Raw genomic sequence first — 14,745 nt, 5'->3', positions numbered from 1 at the left:
CTAACTCTCCTTAACACGACCACTCCATCCTCTAACTCTCCCTGACACCACAACTCTGTCTTTCACCTCTCCCTAACACCACCACTCCATCCTCTAACTCTCCCTAACACCACCACTCCATCCTCTAACTGTCCTTAACACCACGACTCCATCCTCTAACTCTCCTTAACACCACTACTCCATCCTCTAACTCTCCCTAACACCACCACTCCATCCTCTAACTCTCCTTAACACCACGACTCCATCCTCTAACCTCTCCTTAACACCACTACTCCATCCCTCTAACTCTCCCTAACACCACCACTCATCCTCTAACTCTCCCTTAACGCCACGACTCCATCCTCTAACTCTCCTTAACACCACTACTCCCATCCTCTAACTCTCCCCTAACAACACCATCCATCCTATAACTCTCCTTAACCCCACTACTCCATCCTCTAACCTCTCCCTAACACCCCCCACTCCATCCTCTAACTCTCCTTAACACACCACTCCATCCTCTAACTCTCCCCTACCACCACCACTCCATCCTCTAACTCCTCCTTAACACCACTTTTCCATCCTCTAACTCTCCCTAACACCACCACTCCATCCTCTAACTCTCCCTAACACCACACTCCATCCTCTAACTCTCCCCTAACACCACCACTCCATCCTCTAACTCTCTTTAACACCAACTACTCATCCTCTAACTCTCCCTAACACACCACTCCACCTCTATCCTCTAACACTCCATCACTAACACCACCACTCCATCCTACTCCCCTAACACCACCACTCCATCCTCTAACTCTCCTTAACACCACCACTCCATCCTCTAACTCTCCCTAACACCCCCACTCCATCCTCTAACTGTCCTTACACCACGACTCCATCCTCTAACTCTCCTTAACACCACTACTCCTATCCTCTAACTCTCCCCTAACACCACCACTCCATCCTCTAACTCTCCTTAACACCACGACTCCCTTCTCTAACTCTCCTTAACACCACTACTCATCCTCTACTAACCTCTCCCTAACACCACCACTCCATCCTCTACTCTCCCTAACACCACCACTCCATCCTCTAACTCTCCTTAACACCACTACTCCATCCTCTAACTCCCCTAACACCACCACTCCATCCTCTAACTCTCCCTAACACCACCACTCCATCCTCTTACTCTCCCTAACACCACCACACCATCCTCTAACTCTCCTTAACACCACCACTCCATCCTCTAACTCTCCTTAACACCACCACTCTATCCTCTAACTCTCCCTAACACCACCACTCTGTCTTTCACCTCTCCCTAACACCACCACTCCATCCTCTAACTCTCCTTAACACCACCACTCCATCCTCTAACTCTCCCTAACACCACCACTCCATCCTCTAACTCTCCTTAACACCACTACTCCATCCTCTAACTCTCCTTAACACCACTACTCCATCCTCTAACTCTCCCTAACACCACCACTCCATCCTCTAACTCTCCTTAACACCACTACTCCATCCTCTAACTCTCCCTGACACCACCACTCCATCCTCTAACTCTCCTTAACACCACTTCTCCATCCTCTAACTCTCCCTAACACCACCACTCCATCCTCTAACTCTCCCTAACACCACCACTCCATCCTCTAACTCTCCCTAACACCACCACTCCATCCTCTAACTCTCCTTAACACCACCACTCCATCCTCTAACTCTCCCTAACACCACCACTCCATCCTCTAACTCTCCCTAACACCACCACTCCATCCTCTAACTCTCCCTAACACCACCACACCATCCTCTAACTCTCCTTAACACCACTACTCCATCCTCTAACTCTCCCTAACACCACCACTCCATCCTCTAACTCTCCCTAACACCACCACTCCATCCTCTAACTCTCCCTAACACCACCACTCTGTCTTTCACCTCTCCCTAACACCACGACTCCATCCTCTAACTCTCCCTAACACCACCACTGCATCCTCTAACTCTCCCTAACACCACCACTGCATCCTCTAACTCTGCCTAACACCACCACTCCATCCTCTAACTCTCCTTAACACCACCACTGCATCGTCTAACTCTCCCTAACACCACCACTGCATCCTCTAACTCTCCTTAACACCACCACTCCATCCTCTAACTCTCCTTAACACCACCACTCTATCCTCTAACTCTCCCTAACACCACCACTCTGTCTTTCACCTAGTCCCTAACACCACCACTCCATCCTCTAACTCTCCTTAACACCACCACTCCATCCTCTAACTCTCCCTAACACCACCACTCCATCCTCTAACTCTCCTTAACACCACTACTCCATCCTCTAACTCTCCCTAACACCACCACTCCATCCTCTAACTCTCCTTAACACCACTTCTCCATCCTCTAACTCTCCCTAACACCACCACTCCATCCTCTAACTCTCCTTAACACCACTACTCCGTCCTCTAACTCTCCCTAACACCACCACTCCATCCTCTAACTCTCCTTAACACCACTACTCCATCCTCTAACTCTCCCTAACACCGCCACTCCATCCTCTAACTCTCCTTAACACCACTTCTCCATCCTCTAACTCTCCCTAACACCACCACTCCATCCTCTAACTCTCCTTAACACCACTACTCCATCCTCTAACTCTCCCTAGCACCACCACTCCATCCTCTAACTCTCCTTAACACCACCAGTCCATCCATCCAAGAGTTTAGGGGTTCTCCATCACCGTCCTCCTTCACTCCAAACAAACCAGCAGAGAAAACGAAAGGCTTCTAGACACAACATCTGGAACTCCCCAAGTCCCCCATCTGACTGCCACAGCCCCGAGTCACTTTATCTTAAACGCTCCAGGCTCTAACCACAATTAGTCATCTGTGCTCCCATTCAGAGACAGCCCATTTCCACCACTCACAGTACAGCATCTCTCAGACAGTGTACCCCTCCAACAGCACTATACTGAATGGTTTATATGGAATATGCATGGGATCCAGCGACAACGCATCTGTTGCTCTTATGAGTTCGTTTTCTCATTGTCATAGTGTAATAGCCAGCTGTGGGATAAGACAACAATAGATCCGGGTTATCTCCAACTCATGGCCTGTAAGTGTTGGCATTAGCGTGTCTGTGTGAAGGTTTGTGTGGGTGTTGGGTGTGCAGCGTTACCTTTTGGTCCAGCGTCACGGTGTATTCTGGTGTATTCTGGTGTATGTACATGTAGAACTAGGAGTGTCACATTAGATGCATACATCCCTCCACGTCGTTTAGTCTCTTGGCTATATTTGACTCATGACGTCTGGGCTCATGTCAACTGCTGTCAAGTGTACCACGGCCCTAAGCCTTCCAGTCATAGTGAACCTGACTGATGGGAGTGGGCAGCCCTGCACTGTGCTGCTCAGTGACACACACACTGGCCCTGTTCTCATGCCCTATGTAGGAGAGACAGGCCCAGTGCCCAGTGTCTACTGCCTACTGCAGGCTCCAGGAGACACAGCCAATACACCACTCATGGAAGGCTGCCCTCACTAAGCACAGAGACTCTCTACACTGACCTTTGCCCCCACACTATTCATCCAGGGAAATAGGAAGATATTTGTCATGTTTTATACAGTCAAAGGCTTTGAAACTCTTCATTTTATACATGTCATACTCCTGAGAGAGATGGAACTGTGTTCAGGGGGCAAAGAGAGTCATGGGAGTTTTTATTCACAGCAGGCGTTTTTAAAAGCCCTTCTAATGTTGAGCTTGGCGCTGCTAAGCTTTTTCCTCTCTGGACTGTATCTTCAGAGGTTGTTTATTGATTTGCACTTCTAACCTTTTTACAGTACTTTATGTGTTTCTTGGACATGTTTTTGTGTGTGGCTTTCAAAAGCCAGTGTGTCTGGGGTGTACTTGGCTGACCAGAGCAGAGCAAAGCAGCAGCATACTGGTCACGATGCTTGGATCTGGTCCTGAAGGGAGGGGTGGCGGTGGTAGTGGTTGGGGAGGTAGGAAGTATAGATGGGTGGAGTGTGTAGAGCTGGGCAGGGCAGGGCAAGGCATAGAAGGGTAGGGGTGGAAAAGAGGGAGGGAGGGACAGAGGGAGGGACAGAGGGAGAGAGGATGTATAGAGCTGGGCAGGGCATGGCTGTAAGGGACAGAGGGAAGTAGGGAGGAGACAGGAAGCTCAGGGCAGCCAGAGAAGACCTCTCCTTGTGGGGTTGATAGTGGGTGATGTAATGGCATTAATCTCCTCATGCCATCTGACAACCAGTGTGACTCATTGAAAGTGCTAATTCTGATGAACTGTGAGGGGGAACCAGGCATCTTCGGAGGCCAAGGCCCTGGATTAATTAGGCATGCTGGTATCAAACTCAAAGCTCACACATTCTCCTCTTCTTCTTTACTAGAACAGAACAGAACAGAGCACTATTTGTGTTGTTTGTCTGATGCTCCAGTGGGTCAGGACAAGAACTACAGGCCCATGAACACCACTCTGTCCCCCTTTTGTCCTGGTAGTGGTTGTAGTGGATGTCCCCAGGTGGCCACACTAACCCAGGTGTTTTCACCTCTCTCTGCAGATGAACCGGCCCATCCAGGTGAAGCCAGCCGACAGCGAAGGACGAGGAGGTAATTAACCTTTTCCTGGTTGTCCCTTCCCTCTTTTCCCTCCTACTCCCTCCTTCCCTCCCTCCCTTCACCCCTTCAGCCCTCCCTCCACCCCTCCACTCCTCCAACCCTCCACTCCTCCATCCCTCCACTCCTCCATTCCTCCACCCCTCCATTCCTCCATTCCTCCACCCCTCCACCCCTCCACTCCTCCATCCCTCCACTCCTCCATCCCTCCACCCCTCCATTCCTCCGCACACCTGAATATTCTGCTCTCAGTAGGGACACACTGGGAGTTTGCAGAGTAGCCGTTAATATAGGTCACTCGCCTCTATTGACTTCCCATCTGTGCCGGGCCGGACCAACAGAGAGAGGGGCTGTGTCAGGTTCACTGTCACCCTGGGAGGTTCAAAGTCGAGTGAGGAGCGGGAGGAGGAGAGGCTGGGTGGGGATCTATCCCTCCTCACTGTTCTCAGAGTGACAGCTCAGCCTGGTTACAGATGAGTGCCACTGGGAGTCAACCCCCCCTTCCAGGCACCTCCATATCCTTCCTCGTCCCCCCTCCTCACCCCCACACAGCCACACTTCAGAGGTCCTGAATAGGCTTTACCAGTCAACACCAGGACAGTCATACTCATCCACTTGTACTGCCAGGTCAATCGTACAACTCAGATTTGTTAGTTTGACAGCATATAAGATGGACAGAGGAGAGAGTGTAGTTAGTAGTCAGACATGTTTATAAATGATCAGTGATTTGGGGTTTAGGCCTTTGACACCAAATCACACTGCAGAATTAAGGTTTTTACACAGAGCTGAAGAGCCACCCGCCAGCTTGGCCAAAGCCAGAATGACAGTGTGATTGACTAGATCATTCCAAAGCCATTTGTAACATTATCGGGGTTAATGCAGATTAAGCCAGTTACAGATTTACATGTGGCGTAATTACATCTAATAGACCCAGTGTGCGTCTACATTGTGAGGGTCAGATGCATTATATGTATCCCAGCCTTCTGAGTTACACCACAGCCAGCCAGGGTAAGATTAGACCCGGACTGAGCCAGTTTGGTGATTTACGTGGTCAAGATGTGTGAATCAGCCGGCCCATTTCCCTGTTCCCTGACACACACTCACTCTCCCATTGAGATCTTATTTTTGTCACGGCTCCACTTTAATTAACGGCCATCTAAAAACAGGCAAAGTCTGACGGACAAGACCTGGGCGGGAGCCAATCGGCATTTTCACGGAGATAAATTGGATCTCTGGTTTAAGGGAGGGAGGATGGATGGGCCACCGATATCAATTACTACTCTTTCTCTAGCCGGAGAGGAGAGGGGGAGAAAGAGGAAAAATACAGACAGAGTGAATGAAATACAGAGGGCTCTCTATGCCAGCCAGCCCAGTTCTGTTCTCTAGCTAGCCAGTCTGTCACAGGAACTTTGTGTTGGGGAAGACAGACAGGGTATAGGACACGGCGTGGCGCTGAATGAAATGCGAGCACCACAACAGGCCAGGACCCAACCTAGATACAGTATCGAGCGTTAATGGCAACAGGAAGTCATCAGACAGGGCAGGCAAGTAAAGCGTAGCCTCGGCTGACAATGAAATGAGATTTACTATGAAGGCCTCGACTTAAAGGAAAACAGACAGCCCTGGGTAGGAAAGGGATTCAGCTCTCCCTCTCTCTGTCTGTGTGTGTGTGTGTGTGTGTGTGTGTGTGTGTGTGTGTGTGCGTGCGTGCGTGCGTGTGCGTGCGTGCGTGTGTGTGTGAGTCTCAGTCAGAGTAGATAGAGTGAGGCCAGCCCAGCCAGGTAGACAGTATTCCCACCGGGGCCCTAGCTGTAGACTGGTTAGCAGTGGGACCAGCACTTGCGCCGAGACTTCTGCCCCCATGGAATGGAGACACATTTATCACATACAAGAAATCAGCAATTATCTGTCATGAGGAGTCGCAAAAGGTGTCTCGGTTACATGCTTCTGCAGGCATTACGGCCCATTAGTGGGTTTAGAGACGCTGGTACACCCCCCTGCCTCCCTCTCCCTCCTTCCTGCCTCCCCCTTCCCCAGAGAGCTGTCCTCTCTCCAGGGATAGAGATGTGTCAGGAGCGCGAGTAAAAGTTTGGCACAGGAACTGACTGTGGGACCAGACGGCGCATAATCCTACAGATCTATTGGCCCATTGTGGATAGGAAAACTAATTCTCTGGGCCGTCTATTAGAATGACTCATGGGTTATTTATTTCTCCTTCGCATTATCAAATAGAATAGGAGAATGGGATGGGAGGAGGCTTTTCAGACTTGAAATCTATTGTCACTTTGCTGCTCTGAGTCAACCAGCACCCCTCTCCACTCCCCTCCTCTCCTCTCCACTCCCCTCCTCTCCTCTCCACTCCCTCCTCTCCTCTCCACTCCCCTCCTCTCCTCTCCACTCCCCTCCTCTCCTCTCCTCTCCACTCCCCTCCTCTCCTCTCCTCTCCACTCCCCTCCTCTCCTCTCCTCTCCTCTCCACTCCACTCCTCTCCTCTCCTCTCCACTCCCCTCCTCTCCTCTCCTCTCCACTCCCCTCCTCTCCTCTCCACTCCCCTCCTCTCCTCTCCTCTCCACTCCCCTCCTCTCCTCTCCTCTCCACTCACCTCCTCTCCTCTCCACTCCCCTCCTCTCCTCTCCACTCCCCTCCTCTCCTCTCCTCTCCACTCACCTCCTCTCCTCTCCACTCCCCTCCTCTCCTCTCCACTCCCCTCCTCTCCTCTCCACTCCCCTCCTCTCCTCTCCCTTCAAGTCCATCTTTATCTCTTGTGCTTCAACCCAGCCTTTATTTTCAACTTGATCAAGTCATGATTTCAATTGGCAGATATGGCGAGACAATTGAAGCAGGGTGACTCTGCTCTTCTGCTATGTGGACAGTGCTTGAATAGGAAGTGTCTCATATCTCCACTTTAAACCCAAGCAATTTGCCTCAATCCAAACGGGGCTGGGGAAGTGGAAGGAGAGGGGAGAGATAGAGCTAGTGATAGAGAGGGCTACGGAGTGAGGTCCAGAGAGAAAAGGAGGGAGTGAGGAAAATGGAGAGCTGGGGTTGGCAGGATGAGGGAGCTAACGGAGGGTGATGGGGGGTAGCTGAGCGAATCTCAGCACTAAATCATTTGGGAAGCACCCCTTCCTTATCTCCTCCTCTCCATCTAGGAATCTCTTCCCCTGACCTTGTCCGCTGCTGTGTCTGTGAAGAAAAGATGAAGACAGATTATCTATGATTGGAGATGTCCGTTATCTTAACACAATCTGCAGGCTGCAGGTCCCACTCGTCCTGTAGCCATCCAGCCATGGCCACCGTAGTAGAATGGAAAGAGGATGGTGGATCAGTATCAAGCACCCTCTCTCCCTCCCTTTATTTACTAGGAGAAGACATTCTCTCATTACGCTTCTCTAACACACAAGCACCTCCGTCCGCATTTACCTTTTAGTCCACTCTCCATGCTCTCTCTATAGCAGTGTTTACCAACTCCAGTCCTCCAGTACCCCCAACAGCACACATCTTTGTTGTAGCCCCAGACAAACACACCTTGTTCAACTCATTGAAGGCTTGATGATTTGTTGACAAGTTTAATCAGGTGGGCAACAACAGAAATGTGTCTGTTGGGGGTACTGGAGGACTGGAGCTGGGAAACACTGCTCTAAAGTGTATGTTGATCTTTTGTATTAGAGGAAACACACCGGACCGACGGACAGCTTAGAGACAGCTAGAAGTCTCCCTCTCTGTCTAGATTTGCCTGTTTGCTTACCTCTCCCTTCTTCAACATGTCCTTTTCCTAAATAATTACCAAGCTAATGTAGCATTAAAGTCTTTCTTCCTAATATTGTAGCATTAGAGTTCCACCATTCTGTATGCGTCTACCTGATAATGTATCGTTAGAGTCTCTTGGTATATTTACATAGTTGCAGTTTGACTAGAGCGTGTATCCAGGTTCGTAGTTTCTGTCTGGGTTGCACTCTGCCCTACGGCATCCTGAGGAGCTATCCTTTTTTTTGCTCTGTGTTCGTCCTTGCCTGGGCGCTTCCTTGTCTCAGCGCGTGTCTCTGAAGGATGACCCCAGTCTGGGAGGTGAGAGATTGACAGGACCTCAAGCTCTTGTGTGCTGTGCTGTCATGGCCCACCCAGCAGATAGGGAAGAGTGAGGGCTGATGGGTGGCTGTTGCAGCAGGCTGCCAGGCCGCTGGGGAGGGGCTGTCTGGAGGCACCTCAACACCCACTGAGGACCGTGCTCCACTTTACATGCAAATGAAGCCAAAAGATCTCTCTCCGCCTCTGGACACGAAACATGCAAAACTCTGAAAAGTCAGAAAGAGCCCGGCAGGGCGGCACACGCCCAGTTTGTCAGAGGTGCAGGGAACACAGCGTAGTAGCTCAAGGTTGGCTGGGCATTAAATTAAATTGCTTTGTTACAGCGTCTGTATGATAGGGCCATGCCACGAGAAAACATACACGCAAATTGTATTAGGAAAAATAAATGACGTTTAAATATTTGGACAGAAATTGGAACAGGCAATTTCACAAAATTTCTTCCGTTGTTCTGTGATCGTTTTTGAAAGTCGCAACGAAAGGTTTAAGGCCTTCCTTGTGCTTCTGAGTAAATGAAAGTGACAGCTCTTGCAGTATGAGTAATGCATTTACAAGCAGGAGGCCTGGATCCTATCATTATGCCTGATACAGTGACAATTTGAATATTCCTTCCCTTTTGCTGATTCTATTTACCGCCTCACTATGTTGAATAATCTTCTGGCATATATCAGATTAGGCCTATCAGTAAAGAGACTATGGGTCTGCTCAGAGGCAGGGCCAGTCAGATGTATCTTCATCAGCATTACAGCAGGGTAGGCTGGAGCCGGAGCTGGGGGAGGAGTTGGGGATAGAGCTGGAACTGGAGCTGGGTAGGGAGCTGGGGCTGGAGCTGGAGCTGGGCATGGAGCTGGGTCTGGAGCTGGGGTGGAGCTGGGGATGGAGCTGGGTCTGGAGCTGGGGTGGAGCTGGGTAGGGAGCTGGGACTGGAGCTGGGCATGGAGCTGGGTCTGGAGCTGGATCTGGAGCTGGAGTGGAGCTGGGTAGGGAGCTGGGCATGGAGCTGGAGCTGGGCGTGGAGCTGGGTCTGGAGCTGGGGTGGAGCTGCGGATGGAGCTGGGGGCTTTATATAGAGCTGTGGTATAGGGCTGAGGAGCAGGGCTGGAGCTGGGGATGGGCCTGGAGATGAAGCTAAGCTGGAGCTGGGGTTGCAGTAGACCAGTAGGGCTACAGTACTTGGGGCTGTATATATGGCTGGGGTATGGGGCTGAGGAGCAGGGCTGGGGCTAGGCTATAGAGTGGGGTCTGATCCCACCATGGCAGAGCCTTGCAGGCAGCAGTCGTGTGCCATGCAGCGTCAGGTCCTATAATGAGCCCATCAGCACCATAACCCATCTGATGTGTTGCCTGAAACATTACTGTGCATTTGAAATGCACCCAGAGGCCTAGCAGGAATCTTTTATCGTTGGGTGCAGCTGTCCGTGCTTTCAGAGCACAGCACTCACATACGCTCGGTGTGAGCAGCAAGTGATATGGCAATGAGGCCGCATTAAAAAAACATGTCAACCACGGACACTTTAGTCTAGCATGAGACTAATTGTTTCTAGGGTGGCATTTATTTGCAACCAGAAGGAAAAACTTTAGCGAAGTAGGTTTCTCAACAGCTCATTCCCCACCCGGTGAGAGAAAGAGAGTGAGTGAGTGAGAGAGAAAGAGAGGAAGACAGAGAGAGGGAGGGAAAGAAAGAACCAAGCCAGACACACTGCACCCTACAACAAAAGGTAGCACTTTAATCCAGAGAGAGAAGCATCAATCTTGACAGCATATGGCATCTGTGCAAAATCCATTAATTTTTAATACACCGGGCGCTGAAATGAAAAGGCTTCCTGAGACAAGCGATTGTCAGATGTCAGTTGTGTTTTGATAACTTTGATCTTCTCTTCTATTTGCATTCCTAAAATGGGGCTGTCCACATGCCATCTCCGACTGGACATGCCGTCTCAGACTGACACAGCCCTATTTCCCACACAATTACACCTACCTTCAGTCAAGCAATGAACAGCTGCGGAGAGAGAGACGAGTGGAGGATAGTGTGGGTAACTGTGTGTGTGTGTGTGTGTGTGTGTGTGTGTGTGTGTGTGTGTGTGTGTGTGTGTGTGTGTGTGTGTGTGTGTGTGTGTGTGTGTGTGTGTGTGTGTGTGTGTGTGTGTGTGTGTGTGTGTGCGTGTGTGTACAGTCAGCTGGACAATGTAGCACACAAACCTAGCTATCAACCTCTCTCCCTCTCTGTTTCTCATGCAGAGAGTTATGTTTCAATGTAAAGCAGTGGGGAGGAAGGACCTTGTCGATTACATGGGCGGGTGCTGAGTGGAGCCTCATTCACAGTACAGATCACCTGTTGTAGCAGGGCTCATTTACAGACAGGGGTAAGAGGGGCTAGGGTCAAGTAGCCCGCCATGTCAGTTAAATCCTAAGTGTTCTGCATAGTGAAGCATTCACTTTAGTCTGGATGTAAATGCAGGATTCTACTTTAACTGTATTCTCATTGATTTTCCCCTCCACACACGCTTTTATGAAGAACTCTCTCAGTCTGTTCTGGAGGCTAGACATCTCGTTATGCAGAGTAGTGAGCATCGCTGGTTATTTATTCATAACCATAAATGCACTTTAAAAGCCTCCGAGTGGCCATAAGAGCAGAGAAACCTTGCAGATCCAATAACGCGCTGCTTTGGAGACAGGTGCAAAATGGACTAATTAATAGCGATTGATACTCTGGCCAGGGTGTACGGTGCGGTGGGCCGGCCGGCCGGCTCGGCGAGAGGAGAAGAGAAGAGTGCTTAGGTCAGGCAATGAAAAGATATCGGCTCCAAATTCAATATTCTCACTCCGGCCGTTCCTCCCTCCCAGAGGTGGGCTCAGAAGAGCTCTCACTCTCCTGTAACGCTTTCGTCGGGTGTCATTTATTTCTTCAGTTTGCATGTTTGAAAAGTTCATTACCTCACTCATGGCTAGTTAATTAGCCTTGTAAAGCTATCATTAGACCTCCTCAGGCCCCGGTTGGAAATTAGCCTTTGTCCCAAAACATTAAGATGCCACAGGAGGCCTGTAAAAGTGCACTTCTACCATTAAGGCCTGATAGTGACACCCCAATGAAACATCTGATGACAGATAGAGAGAGAGAGAATCCAAATGGAGTTAGGTGTGTTCTGGGAGCCACTCAAGTCTCAACTCTGCTCTGACTCATTCCAGACAAGCACCTGTCCTGGACTGTTCTGTGAGCTGAAAGCTGTGACTGCATCCTAGCTGAGACCCATATCCTGTCCTCTCATGGTCTAGTCCCCATCCAGCTGCTCCCCATGACCACACACTGTGTAGCCTGTTCTCATCAGGCCTATCAAGCCAAGGGCAGATAGAGGAGCTTTAATGGGTAGAAAGATGGCTGTGTGACAGTGACTACTGTATTTTTTAAGAACAAATTCTTATTTACAATGATGGCCTACTGGGAAACAGTGAGTTAACTGTCTTGTTCAGGGGCAGAACAGCAGATTTTTACCTTGTCAGCTCTGGGATTTGATCCAGCAACCTTTCAGTTACTGGCCCAACACTCTAACCACTAGGCTACCTGCTTCCCCTACCGTAGAGTAATGTGTAGGAGCAGGAGAATGTGTGAGGCCAGCTATTACAGCAGATGGTCATGTAGGAGTGAGAGGCTGGGGCCGTGGTCATGACGTTTGAGATTTGAGGCTGGGTCCGTGTGTGGCTGGGTCAGTGTATCAAATCAAATTGATCACATACACATGGTTAGCAAATGCTATTGCGAGTGTAGCAAAATGCTTGTGCTTCTAGTTCCGACAGTGCAGTAATCTAACAATTTACCAACAACTACCTAATACACACTGCCTAATACACTCCCTGTATGGCTGGGTCCGTGTGAGGCGTGACCAGATGAGCATGATCGCGACTAGCAAGAGGGCTTCCACTTTAAGATAAAGCTCAGACACCTCCAGCTATAGTAAGAGCAGCACGTCATCAGGCAGGCAGGCAGGCCATCGGGCAGGCAGGCAGGCAGGCAGGCAGGCAGGTCGCCGGGCAGGCAGGCAGGCAGGCAGGCAGGCAGGCCGTCGGGCAGGCAGGCAGGCACGTCGTCGGGCAGGCAGGCAAGCAGGCAGGCAGGCCGTCAGGCAGGCAGGGCATACTGATTATGCATGTGCTCATTTGTGTGTTGAAGCGGGGAGCAGCCAGGCACGTGTCTCATTTGAACTTTACAGGAATGTAACAGGATCTGATGTTGCCCCCAGCTTTATTTTTAGAACAACTGTGTCTAATGGTACCTGGCAGGTACAGGAGGTGTCACATCTGTCCAGGGCCAGGTGATGCTCTCGCCCCTCGCCTTCCCCTCACCGCTCCCTCCCCGACGCAGTCAAATGACTCACGCTGAAGATCAACAGAGTCGTTTCCAATAAACTCGTCTTCCTCTCCCTGCCACGTTCCATCAGTTCTGGGGATGGGTTCTTGCTAGTAGTCATTCCATTCCACAACACAGTCGAATAGGAAATGCATAATGTAGAAGAAGGTAAAGAAGATGAATGTTCTGTCTAATGCCAGGGGAGATTAATTTGAAAAATCCTCCCTTCTGACTGGCCAGATCTGGAGGTATAGAAGCCATACATCGTAGTCACAGCGCCCCCGTCTGGCCAGCGGGACTAGCCGTGTCAAAGCGGGCGAGGGAGGGGAGGGTATAGGTCAACACAGGATACAGCTGTACAACACACAACCCAGGGAACACTATACACTGTATACTATATACACTACCATGCTATACTGGAGCTGTTATCTTCATGTATTACTGCTGCTGCTTGACAGTAACAGCACTCCAAACAACATCTGTATCAAACATCACCCAGACACTGCAGGCAGCTCTATCTACTAGAATACCTCAGTGGAGACAGGAACATGTCTTCCTCCCAGGGAAACCACACAACAACAACAACAACAACAACAACAACAACAGAACACACCAGTGTGCCTGATGATGACAGGGAGTGTTTGGAGTTTCCTGCTGAGGTGATCCTCACAGACTCAGCAGAACGGTGCCATCAGCTGTAGCATTTGTTTGTGTTCTCTCTCCTTCTTTCTTTCCCTCCTCTCCTCCTCTCCCTCGGTTTCCCTCCAGAAGACAGGAAGCTGTTTGTGGGGATGCTTGGGAAGCAGCAGAGCGAGGAGGACGTCCGGCGGCTCTTTGAGACCTTCGGCCAGATCGAGGAGTGCACCGTCCTGAGAGGGCCTGATGGGGCCAGTAAGGGTCAGCGCCTGCCCACACACCTCACTTCCTCTTTGCCTCTTTGCCTCTACTCACTCTCTTCTTACCTGTCTCCTTCCCACTGTCTCTTGCTCTTCACTCCCCTCTTTCTCCCCTTCTCTTTCTCTCTCACACACTCTCTCTCCCTCTATTCCCACTTTCTCCCTCTCCATCTCTCCTCTCTCCTTCTCCTCCTCCCTCTCTCTCTCCCTGTATATTCCCTTACTTCACCCGTCTCCTTCCCCTCTGTTTCTCGCTCTCTACTCCCCCTTTCTCCCTCTCTCGCTCTACTCTCTCCTTCTCCTCCTCCCTCTCTCTCTCCCTGTATATTCCCTCACTTCACCTGTCTCCTTCCCCTCTGTTTCTCGCTCTCTACTCCCCCTTTCTCCCTCTCTCGCTCTACTCTCTCCTTCTCCTCCTCCCTCTCTCTCTCCCTCTATATTCCCTCACTTCACCCGTCTCCTTCCCACTCTCATCTACTCCTTAGCTCACCCTCCTCTTCTCCCCTGGCCGTACCTTCCCCTTACTGTTCTGTAGATCCCTTTCCACTTCTTTCTCTCACCTCCTTATACCTCCCCTACACATACAGCATCACACCTCCTTCCTCTCACCTATCTATCTTTTCTCTCCGCACCTCTCTCTTCACTCCCTCCTTCTCCAGCTCTGCCTTTGTAGTCCCCATTCCTAACACCATTCATTTTCCCTAGGCTCGTACTCAACAAACACATTGCAAACACCTCCTCCTCTTCCCTCCAACTCCCTTCCTCCTCCTCTTCCTGTTATCAGAAAGGCGGAGGGGTGTAATTATGTTTGTTCCCCACATCCCTGTC

The 14,745-nt window shown here is 50.4% G+C and overlaps 1 protein-coding gene across 17 annotated transcripts in view; it reads left to right on the top strand.

Annotated features, from left to right (window-relative positions):
* LOC115167311 (CUGBP Elav-like family member 4) overlaps nucleotides 1-14,745 on the top strand; it is a 167,642-nt gene that overhangs the window by 115,781 nt on the left and 37,116 nt on the right. For 11 of the 17 annotated variants that reach the window (XM_029721631.1, XM_029721628.1, XM_029721626.1 and 8 more), the window contains exons 3-4: nucleotides 4,539-4,587; nucleotides 13,790-13,918. In XM_029721631.1, the coding sequence (XP_029577491.1) occupies nucleotides 4,539-4,587; nucleotides 13,790-13,918 (178 nt within the window). Of the gene's footprint in view, nucleotides 1-2,597; nucleotides 3,082-4,538; nucleotides 4,588-13,789; nucleotides 13,919-14,745 lie in introns of those variants that run through there. The other 6 variants (XM_029721630.1, XM_029721629.1, XM_029721619.1 and 3 more) reach the window with 4 other exon arrangements.

Source organism: Salmo trutta, chromosome 29, assembly GCF_901001165.1.
Source record: "Salmo trutta chromosome 29, fSalTru1.1, whole genome shotgun sequence".
Taxonomy (NCBI): domain Eukaryota; kingdom Metazoa; phylum Chordata; class Actinopteri; order Salmoniformes; family Salmonidae; genus Salmo; species Salmo trutta.
Note: the sequence above shows the minus strand (reverse complement) of the source record. Positions and strands in the feature narration are given on the sequence as shown.